At 37.1% G+C, this 20,191-nt stretch overlaps 1 protein-coding gene across 1 annotated transcript in view; it reads left to right on the top strand.

Moving 5' to 3' along the window:
* Positions 1-20,191, top strand: part of GYS2 (glycogen synthase 2) — a 48,795-nt gene that overhangs the window by 16,620 nt on the left and 11,984 nt on the right. The window contains exons 5-10 of the mRNA XM_032204737.1: positions 6,671-6,815; positions 12,736-12,853; positions 13,351-13,471; positions 15,916-16,022; positions 18,859-18,918; positions 19,672-19,750. Coding sequence (XP_032060628.1) covers positions 6,671-6,815; positions 12,736-12,853; positions 13,351-13,471; positions 15,916-16,022; positions 18,859-18,918; positions 19,672-19,750 — 630 coding nt within the window. The remainder of the gene's footprint in view (positions 1-6,670; positions 6,816-12,735; positions 12,854-13,350; positions 13,472-15,915; positions 16,023-18,858; positions 18,919-19,671; positions 19,751-20,191) is intronic.

Genomic DNA, 20,191 nt, shown 5'->3' with positions numbered 1-20,191 from the left:
TTTCTAAGCTCAGTATGTGCCAATTAGCACAAGTATAGAAGGCACAATTGTATTCTCTGAAGTAAGCCAGCAAGGTCAGTAGCTTTAGACCAGAGAATTCTTTGGCCCAAGACCCAGCTTGCTTGGAGTAAACATCGGTATCAACAATCATTCAAAGGGCTGTACAATGCGGGCTGGCTGACATTTTCTCTAGCATTCCTACAAACAAACAATTCAAATCACCAGCCCCTGCCAGATGATAAAAGTGGAAGGGAAGGCTCCATGTGATCTTCTGATAGCCCTTACAAACACTAGATCCATAAAAACTTGGCCTTCATTCTTACTGGTCTTTTGGTGAAAAATTAAGCATCAATTAGTGAAGGGTTGCCATGCTGTGATGCATGATTCTTTAGAGACTCCTGAAATCACAAAGGGGCCTTAGGTGTCATAGGGCCACCAAAACTGTGTGGTTAAGGGATTGTGTTGTCAGTCTGAGCTGTACTAAGCCACTTTCAGGTTTTGGGAACTTGAGTGAGTTTACCAATTGGTTCAAATACTGTTTGCACTGATGTTATGAATTGATGTTAGGGATAGCAACTGGACCTGACTGGGTCTAAGGAGAGAGAAAGCTGTTCAGCCTCATGGCTGTCACATATCTCAGAAGTGTACCGCAAAATGGCTGGAACAAACAGGGAGCTGAAAATCTATTCAACCTAGTAAATTAGAACTGCAGGTTGCTGGAAGCTAGGAGAGTGCACTATAGAAGTAAGACAATAATGTCTGACTTCTGACCTCTTCCTGAGCCATCTGCTATTTACCTCAGTCAGAGACAGGATCCTGGTTCTCATACAGCATCACTGTATGACAGTGTACAGTTCTTCTATTCTTACAGACTTAGTTCATCTAGACTGGGAGAAATTCAGCTGATCCTGCTCCAGTGGAAAACTGGGTGTTAAACCCTCAACTGTGTGCACAGGAGCATAGTGTATACTAGAAGGAACACTGTTGTGTCTTCAGCAGCATTTAACAAGAAACAGTTTGTCTGAGCCAGGGACCCCTGAGGCATTAACCCTACCTATATCAGCTAATCAGTGTATGTTTTAGTTCCTTGACTCACATTTAAGTCACTGTGATTCTGAAGGAAGGGAGGGAGGGAAAGCAGAAAGAACAAAACAGAAACTGACTTGCATGGTAACTGGTAGTGTGTGATATTTCTATTTACCTTTAAGCATCTGAAGAACCCTGGATAAACAGATGGGTAAGGGACTGCCACCTGCAGGTTACTGCCTTGAACTCTTCCAAAGTCAACACTTCCTAATTTCAACAACAGAGCATATTATGAGCCTCATTCCGAATGAGGTCTCTTCCAACCTAGAAATTCTGTGATTCTGTGATTCTGTGAGATAGTATCATAGATTTAGCTAGCTTGAAAAGTTTTGCAGATCTAAGTAGTCCAACCAGGAATGCATGGAATTTTTTCCCTTTGTCCCATGTCAAGTGTAGCTTTTACACTAGTGAAAGTAAAGATTTGTTTGTTGCTAGGATAAAAGTTTTGTGATAAACTTCTGAGCCTATAAAGCCTTTTTTCTCTTCCGGAGCAACTGACTTCTCAGCTGAAGATCAAGCATGTAAATCTTTTATTGCTTTCCACACTAAGGGATCTCTTCTCACCTCTCTCCTTTCCCTTCTCTTCTCTCTCCTCTCCTCTTTAAATGGACCAACACCTTTTATAAATTGACTGAGAGACAATGATGGTCCAGGCTAGTTCCTAGGTGAATTAGGAACAATCTTTTGGGCAAATGTTCTAACCTCGAGTTTCATCTGAGAGGCAACTAAAATGGTTTTGTAAACGACTGGCCTGGCATAGCTGAGAGGTTTGTGGACTTCAGCCTCTGCTGCTTCTTACTAAAAAATCACCCTGAGTTCTAACGGGAAAAGTGCTCTAAGGAAAATAAAATAAAAAAATAAAAAAAATAGTTTCATTCCTTATAGCTTTTTTCCTTATATAACAGTGCCCTGCCAATATGTAACACTTCTGTTCAGACCTAGCAATGTGATTGAATCTAGTTTGCAAAGTAGTGGAGAATTCTGTCCCAAGATGTCTAAAAGGAACAGTAGTAAAAATCCCAATGGAAATGAACATTGGAAAGCTTCTATGCTGACAACATATGAGCACAAGCTCTTGTTCATCTTAGTACAGAACTGTTGTAGCTGTCACTGAGCTCACTGTTAAGCAAAGCTGACCCACTTTGGTAGTAGAGCAGCTAATGGAAATCTGACTTAAGCCAGAAAGTGTAATTTTCAGTCTTATTTGGCATGGCTGAGCTATACCAGAATGAAAGTTCTATTTGCACAAGATAACAATCAATGAGAGTTAAATCTGATGTAAGCTGGATTTAAAAAAAAAAAAAAAAAAGTAATTCTTACACACTTTGGACAATGGCAGCTGATGTGATTATGTTAGAATTGAAGATTTTTCAATTCCAACTGTCCATAAATAAGGAATTTGAACTCCACACTGATCTCTCTGAAAGTTCTTGATTGCACTGCAGAATCACCTTGTGAACTTGAGTATGCCACCAACTTTAGAAACCAGAAAAAAACAATTTTATTCTCTGCCTAAAAATTCCTCAGCTACCAATTCATATATCAAACCTATAGTTTTCATTTGAGATACAAACTGCATACAAAAATGTTATCCACTCCTGAGGTAAGGCTGAAGTGATGAGGGGAATCCACATTATTTATGCAAAGTTTTTCCTTCTTTTCCACTCTCAAATCATTCTTCTTGTGCATTTCTAAATCTTTTGCAAATTGTCATTCTCAGTTCAATGAATGTCTAATTTGAATTTATTACTTCTGTAACTGCTCTTTGTTTCCAAAAGAAACATAATACCAGTGTTCCATAACCACTTGATATTCTCTTCTTTTTACATTCAAAGATTGTCTTAGCTCTCTGAACCGGAATGTCATGCTGGCAGGTTCAGTAATTACCTACTGTGCTCCCTAACATGCTAAATTTTAAGACGTGAATGAATGTTATGCTCATCACCTGGATTCTAGAAAGGATTTAAATGGGTTGGAATTACTCCTCAGAACTACATTTAAACAAATACAAGTTTCAGTCAAAAATATTATGCCTGTGGAACATCTTCCTGTTTTGCTTTGGAGTTAGAGTGGCTTTATAAGGGAAGTGTTTTCTCATCTAATCCTTGCTATCATGTGAATTCTAATAATTTGCTTGGTTTTCAACAGTCATGGTAGGAGGATATCCTCACTGAGGGCAATGGAGTATTTACAGTAAAGATGTTAGTCCTTAAAAGCCACTGAGGGAAAAAAACAGTGAAGCTGGCTCAGATCTGTTTTTCTCTGGATGTAGCTTTCATCTGTGGCTTTGCTAGTGTTCCAATTTGCTGATAACAGCAAACAAACATAAGTAAGCATGACGCACTTCACAGATATTTTGCTTTGGCCTTGCTGAAAGTGAACATTATGGAACATAGTTCACAGATACCTGAGCTGGGTCTGACAAGCAGTGCGTCCAGACTGCTGAGAGGTTGCTGAGCAAAAATGCTGGCCTGGAGCTGAAAATCAGTCTTGCTGTGCTGGTGTTCTGCTTCATTTTGGCACACTAGCTCAATACAGAGCTATGCCTCATGTTACCCCTAGTTCTCAAGCTGTCTTTGCAGAGTACTCCACTGTTTGGACTAAATTTGTCTCCTGCACTGTCCCATCTGTTAAGTTCCATTTAACCTGTCCTTCAACTTGTTTAAGACGTATTTTCTGAACTCACTAGTCTAGCCTGCTCAGAAGTACACAATGAGATTTCATATTTCACACTACAGATTAGGTTAAATGTGAGGGTCTGGCAATATGGTTCAATGGAGGAAACTTCTGGAAAATAAGAACAGATGAAATGTGAGGACTCTGTGACCTCAGTTTATACCTGCTAACAAAGAGCAAATTCTTGCTAATGGAAATGCACATCCTTTGAAAATGCACGACAAAAGTCATGTAAGAATGTGCAAAATAAAATATTTCTCATTTTCAGAAGATTAAAAAATGAATATTTTTTCATGTGGAGAGATGTCAGTGTGTTTATGTGTTAAATATGTTAAGTGTTTCCATGCAACAAAAGAAACAAAAGCTAGCAAGAAATAAGCCATAGTGTTTGTAAAAATCCCTTTAAGAACCATTCTCCCAATAGAGTTGGAGGGACTGCATATTTACAGTTAGTGAACATGTCCCAGATGTAGTTTGAATTACATTTTGTAAAGAATACATTCTTGGTGAGAAAGGAGACGAGAACAACAAACTTTTAGAGTTTAGCCAGGTTTGGTTGGTTGGTTGGATGGTTGGTTGTTTTTGTTTGTTTGTTTGTTTGTTTGTTTGTTTTGTTAGCAGTTTAAAACCATTTTAAATATGAAGCCAAGCATACTTGATAAAAGTTTTGCATAGTTTTGACTATGCAATGGTATTTCATCCCCTTTATGTGTTTACCCAACGTGCTAAAGAATTGCCCCACTTTGCATCTTTTATACACAATAGTTGAACAATCCAATTTATTTATTTAGTTATTTTGTACAGTCTGCTATCTTTCTTCCTACATGTAATTAAGATTTCTTCTCTGAAGAGGGCAAATCTGCGGTACTCTTAAGAGCTGTTTTGCAGAGTCATCAGTGGTATCTAAATGCTCCAGAAACATTAATTAATTTGTTTACCACACACATATTAAGGAGGGTAGTTACATTATTGATATTCTTTTAGGAAAGTTTTATTTTTATTTTTTTTTTTTTAAAGCTTTTATTAACCTCAGAGCACAAGTTCCCATGGAATTCCAATACAGATGTAAATGCTCAGCATTTCAGCAGATCAGACTCAAAAATATCAAGGTAGTCTCTCAGAAAAGGAAGAACACAGTTAGGGACTGAATGTAAAAGATTTGTGTTAGAATAAGCCAAGCATCATACTGGAGCTCTGTGTCACTCTCAGTAGTTTAATTCAGCTTTATTTTCTTTTCCTTTTCTCCACCTTTAAGATAAGTTCTTAAGCATGTACTCAGCATGGAAAGTCACAGTCTAAATAGCTTTACATCTGGCCAAGTTCTGAAGCATGGAAAGCAGCTAACAAAGGTCAGAAAGTCATAACTATAGATAGTATTTTCTGCTCAGCCTATAATAATGGTTAAATCTATTACAGTCACTGAAGTTATGGAGTCAAATGCAATCAGAATCAGACTGTGCATCTAGCATTAGCAGTGATAATGACAGAGCTCATTGAGAGTCAGTCACGTTCTGTATAGCTCACGCAGTCTACATGGTGCCCGTGCTGTTGACCTTGGCGAGGGTAACCTTCATGTTCCCAGAAGTGAAACATCATGTAAGACTAAGAGGATTGCCATTTAATTGTAATCATTGGCACCTCATTAGCATTATTCTTTTTTAGACTACTTTGTAGTGACTTTGCAGTGGACACCAGTGATAAACATTTGAACTTTTTAGCATGGGTTAAATAAGTATTGTGGATTTTCTTCCCATTGTGATAAGGTTTTCACTACATAGCTCTTGCCAGTTTCTGTTTCACTAACTTATTTGTGAGCCAGAAACTCTATATCAGAGGGACAGAAAAGCCTGCTTTCCTTTAATGTCCTTACTCCTATTCCTGGAATACTTTTGTGAATGTAAAAATCTAATATGCAGTTATTCACAAAGATCTCAGCATCCATCAGTAAAATGCAGTCACCTCTAGCTAGAACAACACCAGGTACTGTCAATGCACAGGAACATTGTGACAGTAATAGGGACATGTGGCAAGGAATTTGCTTGGTAAATGCAGCCATAGTGGAGAATTTCAGTGTGGAGCAGTAATTAATAGATACTGAGAGAAGGTGAATCCTTTGCACCTGCCTTTGCAGTTAAAACTTAGTGATTGCAAACCTGAGCTTTCTTTGTCTGTTTTGTTTAGTTTTCATTTATCTCAATAAAGAGACAGCTGCAAAATTTAGAAGTGACTTCAAAATAATTTGGGGTGGTTTGTCTAGGGGTTTAACTTACATCTGCCTCTAGAATTTAACTGAGTTAAAACTGAACTAAAAAGAGCAGCAAATAGTAGTGGTGGACTTAGAGGAAGAACAGCTCTGAGTATCAGAAAATATCTCATTTTCTATTTTCTTTGTTCCATTGGAATTTGTGGCTGAGTTGTAATATCCCACCTCTCCATAACTATAATAACTCCATTTCTCTCTTGCCTACCTATGATTCCCAGCAGACTACCCAGCCACCAGATCTCTTTTGTTCCATTCCATTTCTCTTCTCTCCCCCCTATACCTTCAGTTAACAGCAACTTCCCTGTTCTACCAAGTTTTCCAACAAGTCCAGGAAAGAGGCAATATAATGTGGCCAGTCAGCAGGCCAGACAGCACAGATCCTTATGTATCATAGGATCATTAACCTGTGCCTCCTTCCAATGCTCAGCTGCCATTTTTTTTCACAAACATGCAGGAACCGGGACTTGTCTTTTGCCATCAGTCTCTTTGAAGTTGATTAAATGGTTAAAAAAAGAGGCAGAGAGACCACATTCACAAGTAATTCCCTGGGGAAATCAAGCTTAACTTGAGAAACTTTCTTTATGGTGCTAAGTCTGATGGGCACATCACTTAAGTGTCTTGTTTGTTTATTTTGTTATTTAACAGTTTGACATTGACAAAGAAGCAGGAGAAAGACAGATTTACCATCGGTATTGTATGGAACGGGCATCTGTACATTGTGCCCATGTGTTCACCACAGTCTCACAGATAACGGCTATAGAAGCAGAACACATGCTTAAAAGAAATCCTGGTAAGACCTGAATTGTTTTCTTCTTATATTTCCTCTCAGTATCTACATTTTCTCACATTGAATTAAAATAATAGACAGGCATACAAACATGAAGTGCAAGGCACTTCGTGTCCATACATGTGACTACACTACAGAGAATAACTAGTTTACAAAAGAAATGTGCAGACGGTATCACTTGAAACACATTCTAGTAGCATATGTAATGTGGAAGAAATTGAGTTCAGCACCATTCAATAGCTACATTCTGTACTGTTTCGGGAGAGCATTAGTTTACCTCTATGGATAATATGTTTTCTTTGCAGGGATAGCTAAGCTTCAGGAGTATTGTCTACTGAGGTAGACATATATTATCACTGTCTTCCAGTTGACCAGAGGTTAACTGATGAAAGCAGAAGGTGGAATATTTGTAATACATTTCACCAGCTTTTACAGAGTGTGAGATTGGTTGCTTTGCTAGTACGAAGCAATATGCTCTTTTAAAACTATAGCAAAAATTTTCATGTGTGAACCAGTGTTAGATGTGTTGTACTTTCCAGTGTTAACCCTGTTTTTCTCTAGTTAATATTGCAAATGATGAGAAAGCAAAAATAAATAAATAAATCACAAATGAATGCAGTTCATTTGCCCATATTTCTCACAGCTAGAAACAGCAGTGTGGTTATAACCATCATGATTTTAGAACCTAACCATGATAATCATGGCCAATGATTTTGGACAAATCATGAACCATGATTTTCCACTTGACCAATCAGTACAGTTTAAAAAAATAGTTGATATGCATGCCCAAAACTTTGTCCAATTTTCCCCTTTGCACTTGTCTTAAAAAATATGGAATTTATCTTCAAACCTTACTGTATTCCATGCATGGAGTTTGAGGAAGGTAATAATCCGAGCTTGGTGTGTCATTGAAATACCATTTAAAACAGCACAGTGCTCTAGAAAGATAAGCCACAATAATCCATCCACAAGAATGCATCATAGGGGAAAAACTGCAAAACAGTTTTGAGACTATTTAGTAGGTGTGCTTATATCTTAGTTGATTATTTTAAGTATAGCAATGCTCAAAGAACTTTTGTTTTGGTTTAATTTTGGTTTGCTTATTCTTTATAGATTTATTTTAGGTGAATTGCAGTGCTAATTATAGCTCTGAGACTGCTATCCCTATTAACTTCAATGCTTGAAGCCACATCACAGTTTATGCATTAGTATAAAGGTGAGGTTATCCATTGGATCCTCTGTCTCATTACTGACCAACTGACAATAGCATGATGAAATTAGAAGAAATTTCCTTTTTAAACATGACAGCCACATCCTAAAAGTAATTTGTGTCTGGTCACCTAACCGGGGATCTTTCTGAAAGGCCTTGTTTCTTGTCAAGGGCAGAGAACTCAACCTCTGAAAATCAGACTTTTGAAGCTGTTTTATATTGGCGTGAGGCTTCTCCACACAATAGCTTTAATTAAAAATCATAGTTTATGTTTAGGTATTTTAGGAGATTGAAATCAGTCTGAATCCAGTTTAATTTGGGAGGGGAAATCTGCATATTGCAGATAGAACTTCAGGTGAAGCTGAAGGGAATTCCATGCCCAGAGATTTACAGGCCTGAGTTTTTTGTGTATTTTTGAAACTTTGAAGAAAGCAAGTAAATATATTTAATGCTTGGGTTAAAAAATGTTGACAAATACCATACTTCATGTTGATAGAGCTACCAAGAAATTCCATAGGAGTTGGTATCACAAATCCTAGGGGACAATTATAAGTGGAAAATATGTTCTGATGAGAATAACTACTTCATTGTTACTTTAAATCTTAGACCACAAATAAACTGTGTAGGGGGTCTATTCTCACACTATTTATTCTTTCTATAGTTGTGAAATCAACATAGATGTTGGCTGTTCAGAAACGTCAGCAAACTCTCAGTAGATCATTAAGCTTGAGTTCTGCAAAGGAACATGAATAGTGAAAGAATTTTTAAAATCAACTTCATGATCACTTTAGAAAACAAGCTTTTAAAAGGGGAGTGTGGAATTGGCACAAAATTGTTATCTTTTGTTTGCACTTGAATTTATTGAGAGGTAAGCTGCTTCACAACAAAGTTGTTAACTAAAACCAATTGAGTAAATGTGATAAGTACAGCAGTCTCTGATATTTCTCATTCATATTAAACTTGGATTATAATTTACATTACAAATGTCATCACATAGAAAAGCCTCTTTAAAACTATAGAGGGCTTTTGCATCAGGACAAAGGGCACTTTGCCATGTGTATAGAGTGTACATAATAAGATAAAGTGTGTAGTCTAAACCTGGCAGAATGACTGCTTACATCAGACAGATTTCACATGCTGCCATAGTGCTTCAGTTTTAGGAGTACTAAATTTGATCAGTAATTTATCAATTTGTTTGTCAAAAGCTGGAGTGTCTGATGTTAAACCTATTTTTTTTGATCATGCAAGATTCTGTCAGTGATCATAAGTTATATTGCCATGATTTGAAAACTGATATTGTGGGATTTCTAATATTTACATTCAGTTATGAAACATATTTTTCGTTACCAGTAGAGAAGACTTTGAATCAAAATTCCAACATATTTAGGTATCAGTTAAGATCTAAATCTAGACTTTGAATCTGCATATATTTGATCAAAGCCACAGGAGTAAATGCTGAAAAAGTGAGTCAACCCTGAAACTGCAATTTATCAAATGAAAACATCATACTGTACTGTTATTACTTAAATCAATGCCAGTTTCTTTCCTGTGAATACTGAAGATGAATCATTCTGATTTCATCTACTTGGGATGATTTTAAAACAAAAATATCATTAATACATTAAAGAAACAAAAGAACCCCACACTTAAAACAGGAACAAAGCCCTCTTTCATCACTTTTTCCACAAAGGCAAGGGTACATTTCTTCACACATATTCAAAATATTATTGTATGTTGAGCAGAAATAGTGAAATGGATGCTTTGAGAAACCATGCTTATTTTGTACTGCAAAGGCTTGAGAGACAGATCAAGCCCCATTACTGATGAAAGGGTAAATGGAGCTGCATTTGAATCAAAGAACATTTGAGTGGGTGATATACAGGCTGCTGCTGCTGGGTGAGAATGTCCAAAACGCACTGATAATAATATAATAAATACCAGACAGTGGACGGAAACTGGCCAGCAATACCCCCATCAAGGATTCTTATTTTGTTGGGAAGAGCTTAAAAGTAGTTACAGTATCAAAGCTAAGTCCTGCATGAGCCAGTTCTCCCATGCTGAGTAAGTAGTTCAGAGGAAGGAGAAGATACACTGTTGGCAAACACAAGGAGAAATGGAGGGTGTTTCAGCTCTTTTGATGAAATACTTGTATCAGCCCACAAAGGGCTTTGGTCAGAGTAGCTCCACTGTAGTTCTCTGGTTATGGGCAGCAGAAAGCAAGAAGGACTCAAGATTTCTTGTTAGTGTCACCAAAACTCTCCTTTCTTGTCACGGAGAATCAGATCTCTGGAGCTTAACAAGCAAAAATTTCTGGTAAATGCTGGTCTTCAGTTTGAAATATGCTATTTCAAGAGAAATCCATCAATTTTTTTGGTGTTCCATGGTTACTAATAAAGGTTGTATTTTTATCTACTGCCATTTAACATAAAGAGTCCCAGAACACTTCATAAGGTAAAGAGTTATCAGAGATCATTTACTTGGATGGGAAATACAAATACTGGTAAAGTAGAATAAATTTCAAGGAAGTCATTAAAAATGGCCATGACATTTGCCTGAAAAAGGTCAGGCAAGTATATTGAACAGAATATGGAGAACTGATTGAACTTATTTTAAATGACCATGATAAGAAAAGGGACCTGGGGTTATTGTTTGATAGCCAGTTGAACATGAGCCGGCAGCGTGCCCAGCTGGCCAAGAAGGCCAATGGCATCCTGGCTTGTATCAGGAATAGTGTAGCCAGCAGAACCAGGGAGGTGATCGTCCCCCTGTGCTATGCTCTGGTGAGGCTGCACCTTGAGTACTATATTCAGTTTTGGGCCCCTCAGTAAAGAAAAAACATCACGGCCCTGGAGTGTGTCCAGAGAAGGGCTATGAAGCTGGTGAAGGGCCCGGAGCACAAGTCCTGTGAGGAGCGGCTGAGGGAACTGGGGTTGTTTAGTCTGGGGAAGAGGAGGCTCAGGGGAGACCTTATTGCTCTCTGAAACTACCTGAAAGGAAGGTGTGGGGAGCTGGGGGTCGGCCTCTTTTCACGTATAGCTAGTGACAGGACTAGAGGGAATGGCTTCAGGTTGTGCCAGGGGAGTATTAAGTCGGATATTAAGAGAAATTTCTTTACCAAAAGGGTTGTGCTGCATTGTAATAGACTGCCCAGGGAAGTGGTTGAGTCCCTGTCCCTAGAGGTCTTCAAGAAATGTGTAGATGTAGAACTTAGTAACATGGTTTAGTGGTGGACTTGTCTGTACTAGGTTAAAGGTTGGACTAGATGATCTTAGAGGTATTTTCCAACCTAAGTGATTCTGTGATTCTATGTATTCAGCTGAAGGAGCCTTGGATGTTTTAAAGATGTCATGTTGAGTCATGTTGTCCCCAGAAATAAGAGACAGTTTGTATTAGGTCAGATGCTTAATGTTATAGCAAACCTCTGCTTTTGAGGGGAAGGAACAGAAAAAAAAATGAATGTCAGACATCATTGACTGAAAAACCACAATGGCAATAACTTCAAGCCCTGTATTAAGTGGCAAGCAAGAGCCGGTGCTCCTAATAGTAATCTTGATGTGAATGGGGACAGTTAACTATATGTACTGAGATCAAAGGAAATGCTGGTTTTTTTTTGCACAAAGAAGTGGTAGGGAATGGTATTTTTCCTGAAGGTCATTTGGATGTTACATAAAGCTTTAACAATGACTACAGCTGATGATTGTGGTTACTAGACATCTGATGACGCTTACCAGGAGTACAAGTATGAAATCAATGCTGATGCATTGTCTAATAATTAGAGTTTCTTCCTTCTTTGAAGATTCTTTGAATTTGAAGAATCTCTGGTGTAATCTAGTGTCAGTCTACTGAAGTCAGCTGTGTTACTGTGAAGGTACTGGCCCAACTTTCTTTTCCATACACAGCTTTAATAAATGAACTCAAAGGGAAGAAAATGACATTCTTTCCATTTACTTTAAGTAGATTTAGGGCAAGCCTTTAAATAGCTGCTGTGCTGTGCCAGAAAGGTGAAGGGTGACGGAATTTCAGTGTTGGCTGGAACAAGCTGCACCTATCCATAACTCTAACTTAGAAGGTAGTGTATATGAGCAAATTTTAACTGCAATATGCTTTGGTATTTTTGAGAAGAGCTGCTATAAAAGTGTAAAACTTAATATTCTGTGGGTATTTGAAGGAGAAATCCAACAGCTTAATGAAAGATGGTCCCTTCAGAAAGGTTTCTGATACACTCTTTTCTGGTAAATCCTCGTAAGTCTGGATAGAACAGACTGTTTTGCCATGCAGTGAGCAAGTGCATAGTATGGCACAATTTCTGCTTTCAAGAGCTTTCAATGTACAGTAATAAAGCAGGCAACAGTGATGTCAAGATTAAAGTGGTGAAGGTTGTATTGAACAAAAAATGACCAAATGGAAGCATAATTTCTGTCCTGATAGGGCAAAAGGGACCTTTCTATCCATCAGGGTCTATGCTAATGCTGAGTACAGGTCAAAATGATACAAAGCCATTTCAATACTGTAGACAGTGGAATACCACATGCAATAGCTCTGAGGAGAAAACTGGTGGAAAGCATTGTGTTAAGGCAGTGCTGTTCTCTAGCTATGAGTAATAAGACTATATTAACTGTTCACATGCTGACACTGAAAGACACACTGGTTCTTTCCTTAAAGATTTCTCTGACTTTGAAGTTGTCTACCTCTGCCTTTTCTCTGCTTTTCCAGATGTTGTCACCCCAAATGGCTTGAACATTAAGAAATTTTCAGCAATGCATGAGTTTCAGAATTTGCATTCCATGTACAAGGCTAGGATCCAAGAGTTCATTCGAGGTCATTTCTATGGGTAAGCTTTTACTTTTCAAAATTCAGCAATGGTTGTCCACTATTTAAAAAAAAAAAAAAAAAAAAACTACAAAAACAAACAAAAACAAACAAAAAACAAACAAACAAACAAACAAAAAAAAAAGAAAACACAGGAAGAACAACAAATACTTCATAATGGAGGTGAAATATTACCAACTTAGTCAAATATCCATCTGGGATTTCTCAATCAGAAGCTGAAGGAATTTCAGACACCAGCTCTAGCCCTGCTTAACATCTTATGGAATCAGGCAGATGGTCAGAAGAAGGTCAGAAGGTCTTTTTTTTTTTTTTTTTTCCAATTATTTACCCAAGATAGAGTTTATCAGATTAAGATATCACCATAATTCAAAGAAAAGCCTCTTTGTCATTATTTTCTTGAGACAGTAAATTCCTCCAGAATAGAAAGCTGGTGTGTGTTTTGTATGATTACATCTTGAAAAACATTTTGTGCTTGTCTGTTTTTTTGCTTGGTTTCAGCCACCTTGACTTCAGTCTTGAAAAGACATTATTTTTCTTCATTGCTGGGAGATATGAATTTTCCAACAAGGGAGCTGATATGTTTCTAGAAGCCTTATCAAGATTAAACTTTTTGCTGAGGGTAAGAAAGCTTCTGGAAATGTAGAAAAAGTAGATCTTACACTCAAACTTACCTTACTATGGAAGTGACATGCAAGAATTTCCATGCAATACTCTTGGTTTACAGGAAAATAATTATGGAATATTCAAAGTTTTCATAAAGCTTTCTCCCTGAATCATCAGAACATACAACACTCTCAGGTTGCTTAAAAATAATTAATTACATAGTTCAAGAAGTTAATCTGTGGTTATGACCCTTGTTTTTAAAGAAAAGTACTAAAAATATGCTTAAAGAATTAGCTCTGAAGGTATACTTATCAGAAGGCAAATAAAAAATCATCCTGTAATGATGCAACTTTAAAACATCTTTTTAATGCAATCACATAATTGATTAGAACCTGACCGTGATTTTTTTTGACTACTATTATCATATTGGATGGGAATCTTGCATTAAAATTCCAAGTACAACAGTGTCCTGATGAGTGAGCATGGGGAGGCCAGTCACTGCACAATGCTTCTGTTTTCTCAGATAAAAATGAATGCAATGTTTCTTAGTTTGTTTATGGAGTACTTTAGTGGAGAAAAGACCTAGACCTTGTCATGACCAAAGAGCAGAGAGAGTGACCTCTGCAACTGAGGTCACTGAAAACATCTCCAGATATGTCACAAGGACTATATTAACAATAAATAAATAAATATATATGTATATATATATTTTTTTTAGAAAAAGGCTGATCAGTTTTCAGTCATCTCACAAGTTGTCCCAGTCTCTCTTTTGTACTTTGTCACTTAAATGATGTGGAAAATCTGAATAAAAACCTTGATACAGTATTGTCAGCAGGGCTGACAAAATACTGGTGTTCAAGGCCCTAAGTACACTTGTTCTACTGCTGTCTTCTATTAGAATGTCATTAGAGCCTGTGGATTTCCTGGAAATGCTAATCCACTCACTCATACAACAGATCACCTCATATAACTTAAGGATATCCTCCACAACTTTGCCAAATACCTGTGTTTTGTTGTTTGGCAATGCTGTGCAAAAATAGCTACCTTTTATTGGCATTTACACATCTATGAACTATAAATGCTGATAACATACATGCAGAAGGTCTTGCATGGTAAGAAGGAAAGAACTGCTTAAGCAATTATTGCAGCATTCTATTATTTTATCTGATGACTGATGCAAAACAAATGACAAGCAGCTAGGTTGATGGAAAATCAACAGAAACTGAGGTTAGTTTTCCAGAGTACTCTAGAAGTGTACTGGGGCTTGCTTTTACCGTTAGCTGAACATGGCTTTATTGTGTTACTGTTCCAAAGAACACTTGCTCTGTCATTAATTCCGGAGAGGTGATTTGGCTGGGAACAGCACAATAACCTGGACTATCTGTGAATCTGAGAATTATAGTGCTTCTTGAACAAGTCTCCAGCAGTGTGCCTGAGCCTCAAAAATACATAGCATTGGATAGAATTATTTTACAGTATAAAATCATTTTCCTTTACTACTAAAACACTTGACTGATATGTCAAGGATAAAGTATGTATATTACGGCAGATTGTTAATATACGCTGAGATAATAGCATAATGGATTTTGGACCTGCCTTGAAGAAAAGGAAGGGAGGAATCTTAAAATGATAGATTAATCTTATTATTTTGTACTGCACGTTTTCCCATACTCCATTCTGAGAGAAGGTGTGATAACAGCGTGTTTGTGTGTCTAAAGTTTAGAGGAGAGGCAATTAAAAATAATGTAGTTTTTACAGCTCTGAACATAGTTTACTCTTAGTTTTCTTTAAAGAGCTGCTGACATGAGTAAACCTCTTTCTGCTCCCTGTGAGGAGTTTCCCTATAACCAAATTGTCATTTTTTTTTGTCATGTAGTTTTTGTCTTTGGAGTGAGATGGATGTGAGAGATGATCAAGAAGTTACTAGCAGTTCTTTGTGTATCTGGCAGATTTTGTGCTAGGAGTTCAGGTGCACAGTGGTTGCTGATAACATCTCTTTCAGAACATTCATCTGAGGCAGTGTTACTATGGAAGATAGTTCTGCTGGCTATAGAGAATCCCTTGCCCTGTGGCTGACTATACCCCAGCTAGTAAACTAATTTCTCACCTCTTTGAGCCAACCACATTTATGTCACATGAGAAAATCTGTGTTGTATTTTTAACTCTTTCTGTTTATTTTCACATCCTAAGCCATGGTCCTTAAGCCATGAGAAGTCAGGGAGATCCATATTGCCCAAATTGGAACTCGGCAATTGACATCTGTTTACCTGTATCTGTTTTCAGCTATACTTCTGACTTGACAAAAACTTCACAGCTGAAAGGAAAGTAATAAGATCAGAGCCTTCTTGGATAACTAATCAAAGTGTGTTTAGTTTTGCTGTGGCTAATGCTTAGTGTTAAAGTGGGCAATGATACCGTGTGGTGAGATTCTCTTTTCCTCTCTGTCTCATGTCCATGCAGGTACATAAGAGTGATGTTACGGTTGTTGTGTTCTTCATTATGCCAGCAAAGACAAACAATTTCAATGTGGAAACCCTGAAAGGACAAGCAGTCCGGAAGCAGCTCTGGTAATTACCATTGTCACTGAAGGTCTTGTGTAGTCAATTAAGGAGACATGCAAATGTTTCTGATGAATAATAATGCTTTCTTTTTGCTCTGCTAAAATCAAGGATTGTGAGTAACATTTTGATTGTGAGAATGTATTTGTGGGGATGAAAGAGATGGGAATGATAAATAAGGGTAAATTATATATTTTTTGTTCTAGGTTATTTTTAGTGAAGTTTTCTTGTCATGTTTTGTAACAAGGTAGCAGCCAGTACTTGGTTTGTAGTGACAAAATCAAATGCTCCAGAAAACCTAGTCTTCTGGATTTGTTCTGTTTCCTCCTTTGGACTTGACACTGAGCTGCCACAAAATAAGGACTGCTTGCTAATCTACTAGAGTAAGCTTCTCTGCCATAAGTGGGGAAAAAACCCTATCTAATTACATCTGCTCTCTTATTAAGAAATATGGAAAGTGTTCTGTCTAATCCAGCAGAAAAATAGCAGTTGATATCAATTGTGTGTAATTTTCTATATAGTTTACAATGAGCGATGGCTAGACCCAAGTGGTGAAACTTGCAATTACAAAGCGAAAACTCTCACAGTCCTCATTTTAACAGTTTTTCATTTTACAGCTTTGAACAAAAAAGCAAATCAGGGGCAGAACTCAACATGCAGCTCTAAACTCACCTCCCTTTAATGGCTAAGTGATTCTGCACAGGAGGGGACATACTAAAACTGCACAGGAGCAGTGACAGAAATAGTTCAACATGGGTGATTGAACTTATTTAGCTCTTGCTATATCTGAAAAGATGACAAATAGGAAAGATCTATTTACTCTCTAGATTATCTCCAGAGTCATCTCTCAGCAATTCTGGGGGACTTGCAGGAATGATTCTACCTGGTTACCACTCTGGAAATGGGTGCCAAAAAGGTAGAGGGTGAAATTAATTGCTTTTCAATGGCTTCCTAAAAGCAATGCATCTGAGCTGTTTTCACTGCTAGTAGAGAGTGGTGGTTCTCTTTAGATAATGATTCATCCTATACCACCTCAGGAAGAGTCTCAGATAAGTGAAGGGAATCATCCTCTGAAATTGATTGTCACCATTGATTGATATGCAGAGGATTTACACAACTGGTTTTAACTGTAGATGGCTAAAGTGAGGTAACATAGCCAGAGTTTTTAATAAGACCTCTATATGCAGGAACTGGCTATTCAGATGGAAATACTGTTAAATCCTGAAATGAATTCAAGTGAAGTCACTGCTGTCATAGGGCCAGGATCTGGCTCTGAATCAGCTGCAGGAAGATAATGTAAGCACAGTGAGAAACAGCCATGCTTGCAACAAGCCATTTTTTGCTTCTACTGTGTTTTTGATATGAAGTATGTAATGTTTGAATGCAATGCAACAGGTTTATATTAAATAAATAATATATGATATATTAGTAAAGTTTATTTAAATAAAATATGAAAAGGTTTTTCCCTGTTTTATCTCTACTACATGGTTGTTTCTCTGGTACTCAGTAATGCAGGTGCAATGGTAACAGTAAAGGTAACTTTAAAGATGTGAAATCACACAAAAAAAATGCTGTTTCCAGCTATTATTCCCACTATGCTCTGTGAAAAGCAAAAGAGTCTTTGTGTCCTCACATGAAGAACTGTCATGGTCAGCATCTGGAGCTGGTGGATAAAACCACCTGATATAAGTGTTAATAATAATTTTAGTTGATTTTAAGGATGTCACAGAACTTAAATGCTAGAAGACATTGGCAGTTATTGAGGAATACATGAACAGCAGCATATCCTATCTGAGTTAAGTTTTGGAGATTGCTCATGTCATGAGTCAATGAAAATACAGTTACGAGGGGACTAGCTTACTGAGATTTGGATCAATTTGTTTTGACCTTTAGTTGCTTTACGTCTCATCCACAATTAACTCATCCACTACTGTATCTTTGTGAGCTGGGAGAGAGCAACTAAAAATTAGTATGTCAATTTTCAGCTTGGTGAAGTTTAGGATTTCACTTCACAAGTTTTGTCTTAGCCCAAAATCTAATTCTTAGAAAGTAGGAAAGAAGGAAAAGTTCCATGAAAGAGAGCATTTTAGTCAAATTGAGCATGTGTGCGCTATATTTTAAACAGCACTTTCATCTGTATTTTCAAGTTATTTATTATAGAGATAGGATAATATAAATGGCTCTTTATATTTAGAATAGCTGTTTGCTGGTGTTCTTTCTCAACTAAAATATAACACTTCTGGGTTTTATTATTGGCTTAAAACATAGCCCATGATTTTCAGGAAGTTTTTTGTGTGTTTGTTTGCAAACTATTTTTTGTCAAACTACTTGTTAGTCTAACTCTTATTTTCAAAAGTCTTTAAGTTAAGAAACAGGTCTGAAATGGAAGGAAAAAGCTTGCTTTAAAATCCTTATTTATTTACCTCTCATATCCTACATCTTTCATAAAGTCATGTTAAGTTGGGAACCTCCGAGTCTTGATTAGTGTCCAATGTCAATTATTATGTTTCTTTACTTAAGAGTCATGTAAATGCTCTCTTTTTCATCGCTGAGATATAGTGTGGTTTTCTGATCGAAGTATTGAAAGTAATCACTGTTGAGTTCTGCTTCTGGCTTTGGCAGTTTGTCCATCATTGAAGGCAGATCATATCCTCAGTTGCAATGAAATCTGTCGGTATGGCTGTTGGTCAGGTAAAAGACCTTTGAGAATGAGACCTCTGTCTCAATGTTTCTGCATTCTTGGTTCCATCAGTATACAAGCACAATTTGATTTCCAGCCGCAGGAATCTCTTTTTTTCTTTGTCCTGGAGCTCGTGTTTATACATAAATCTATTTATTTTCCTAGGGACACTGCACAATCTGTGAAAGAAAAGTTTGGAAAGAAACTCTACAATGCCTTGCTAAAGTGAGTGTGTAGGTTGTTTTGCCCTGCCTTGCAAACGCACATATTCAGCTGGTTTACCTGTGATATACTTGTGCTTCTACTCTTTGTGTAAGAAATTTTGGAATCCACAGAAAGGACGTAGGTGAAGGATATGGGATGTTCTATTCTGTAAACACGATACAGGATCAGCAAATTACAGAGAAAAAAAAAAAACAAAAAACAAAAAACAAAACAAACAAAAAAAACATACTAGCATACTACTGTGGAGTCTTAAGAGACATGAGGATGTTTAAGTAGCACTGAGGCTTACTCACTGACAAAAGCAATCTACCTCAGCTTAAAAAATCACCAGGGACAAGTATGGATTAGCGAATTGTTCATACCCTTTCAAAAGACAGATTATGTGAGCTGGAAATGAATGACTCACAGCACAGCTGGGAGGACTGGAACTTCAGCAAAAATAAGGTGTGACTGAAAAACAGAAAAAATAATAATTCTAGCTTTTTTGGAAGCTAATTGGAAGGACAGCAAGTGTATGAGAGAATAAAATGTAGGAAATATAGGAGGGCCATGAAAACTAAGGAAAGATTCATGTTGACATCAGCAGACTTCAGAACAGACCGCATTTTCTGTTTCTTCATTTTTTTAATGCAACTTTAATTCTCATTATTAAGCTCATAATTAAGCTCATTATTAGGAAAGCATGTAGTTCTAGTTGTCAGAAAGACTAATAGTAAGTCATTTGGTAAAGTAGGCTCTGTGTTGCCTCTGCAGAGGAGAAATTCCAGACTTGAACAAGATTCTTGACCGGGATGATATAACCATTATGAAAAGAGCCATCTTTTCAACTCAGGTCAGAAAACATACTGTTTACACAAACATCTGTTGTGGATGGTAAGCATGACTACATACAAGGATTGTACGTGACACATAGTCATATGTGTACTTTGAAGAACTATTCAGCAAATACTCTTCCTACTGGTAACATTTAAAGGTCTTCTGTGATTGTTTTTAATGACAGTACAACCCAAAATAATTATTTTGGTAATTCCATATATCTTCCTCCAGTCATGTGCAAGTTTCCAAATTCTTCTGTTCTGCATAAAGTGCAAAGTCTTTGCATTGTTCCTAAAGCATGGATTCTTCCAATTTTATAAAATATGTAAAATCAATCTCTTAAGCAGAGATAGTAAAGTCGATCGCCTACCACTAAAAACAATTAAAACTAAATGGTAGGCCTTTCTGAAAGTCAGTACAAATACATGAATTTTGAGGTAAATGAAGCTCTGACAGC

Source organism: Aythya fuligula, chromosome 1 (assembly GCF_009819795.1).
Source record: "Aythya fuligula isolate bAytFul2 chromosome 1, bAytFul2.pri, whole genome shotgun sequence".
NCBI classification, from domain to species: Eukaryota; Metazoa; Chordata; class Aves; order Anseriformes; family Anatidae; genus Aythya; species Aythya fuligula.
The sequence above is the reverse complement of the archived record's forward strand: the minus strand, read 5'-3'. Positions and strand labels throughout refer to the sequence as shown.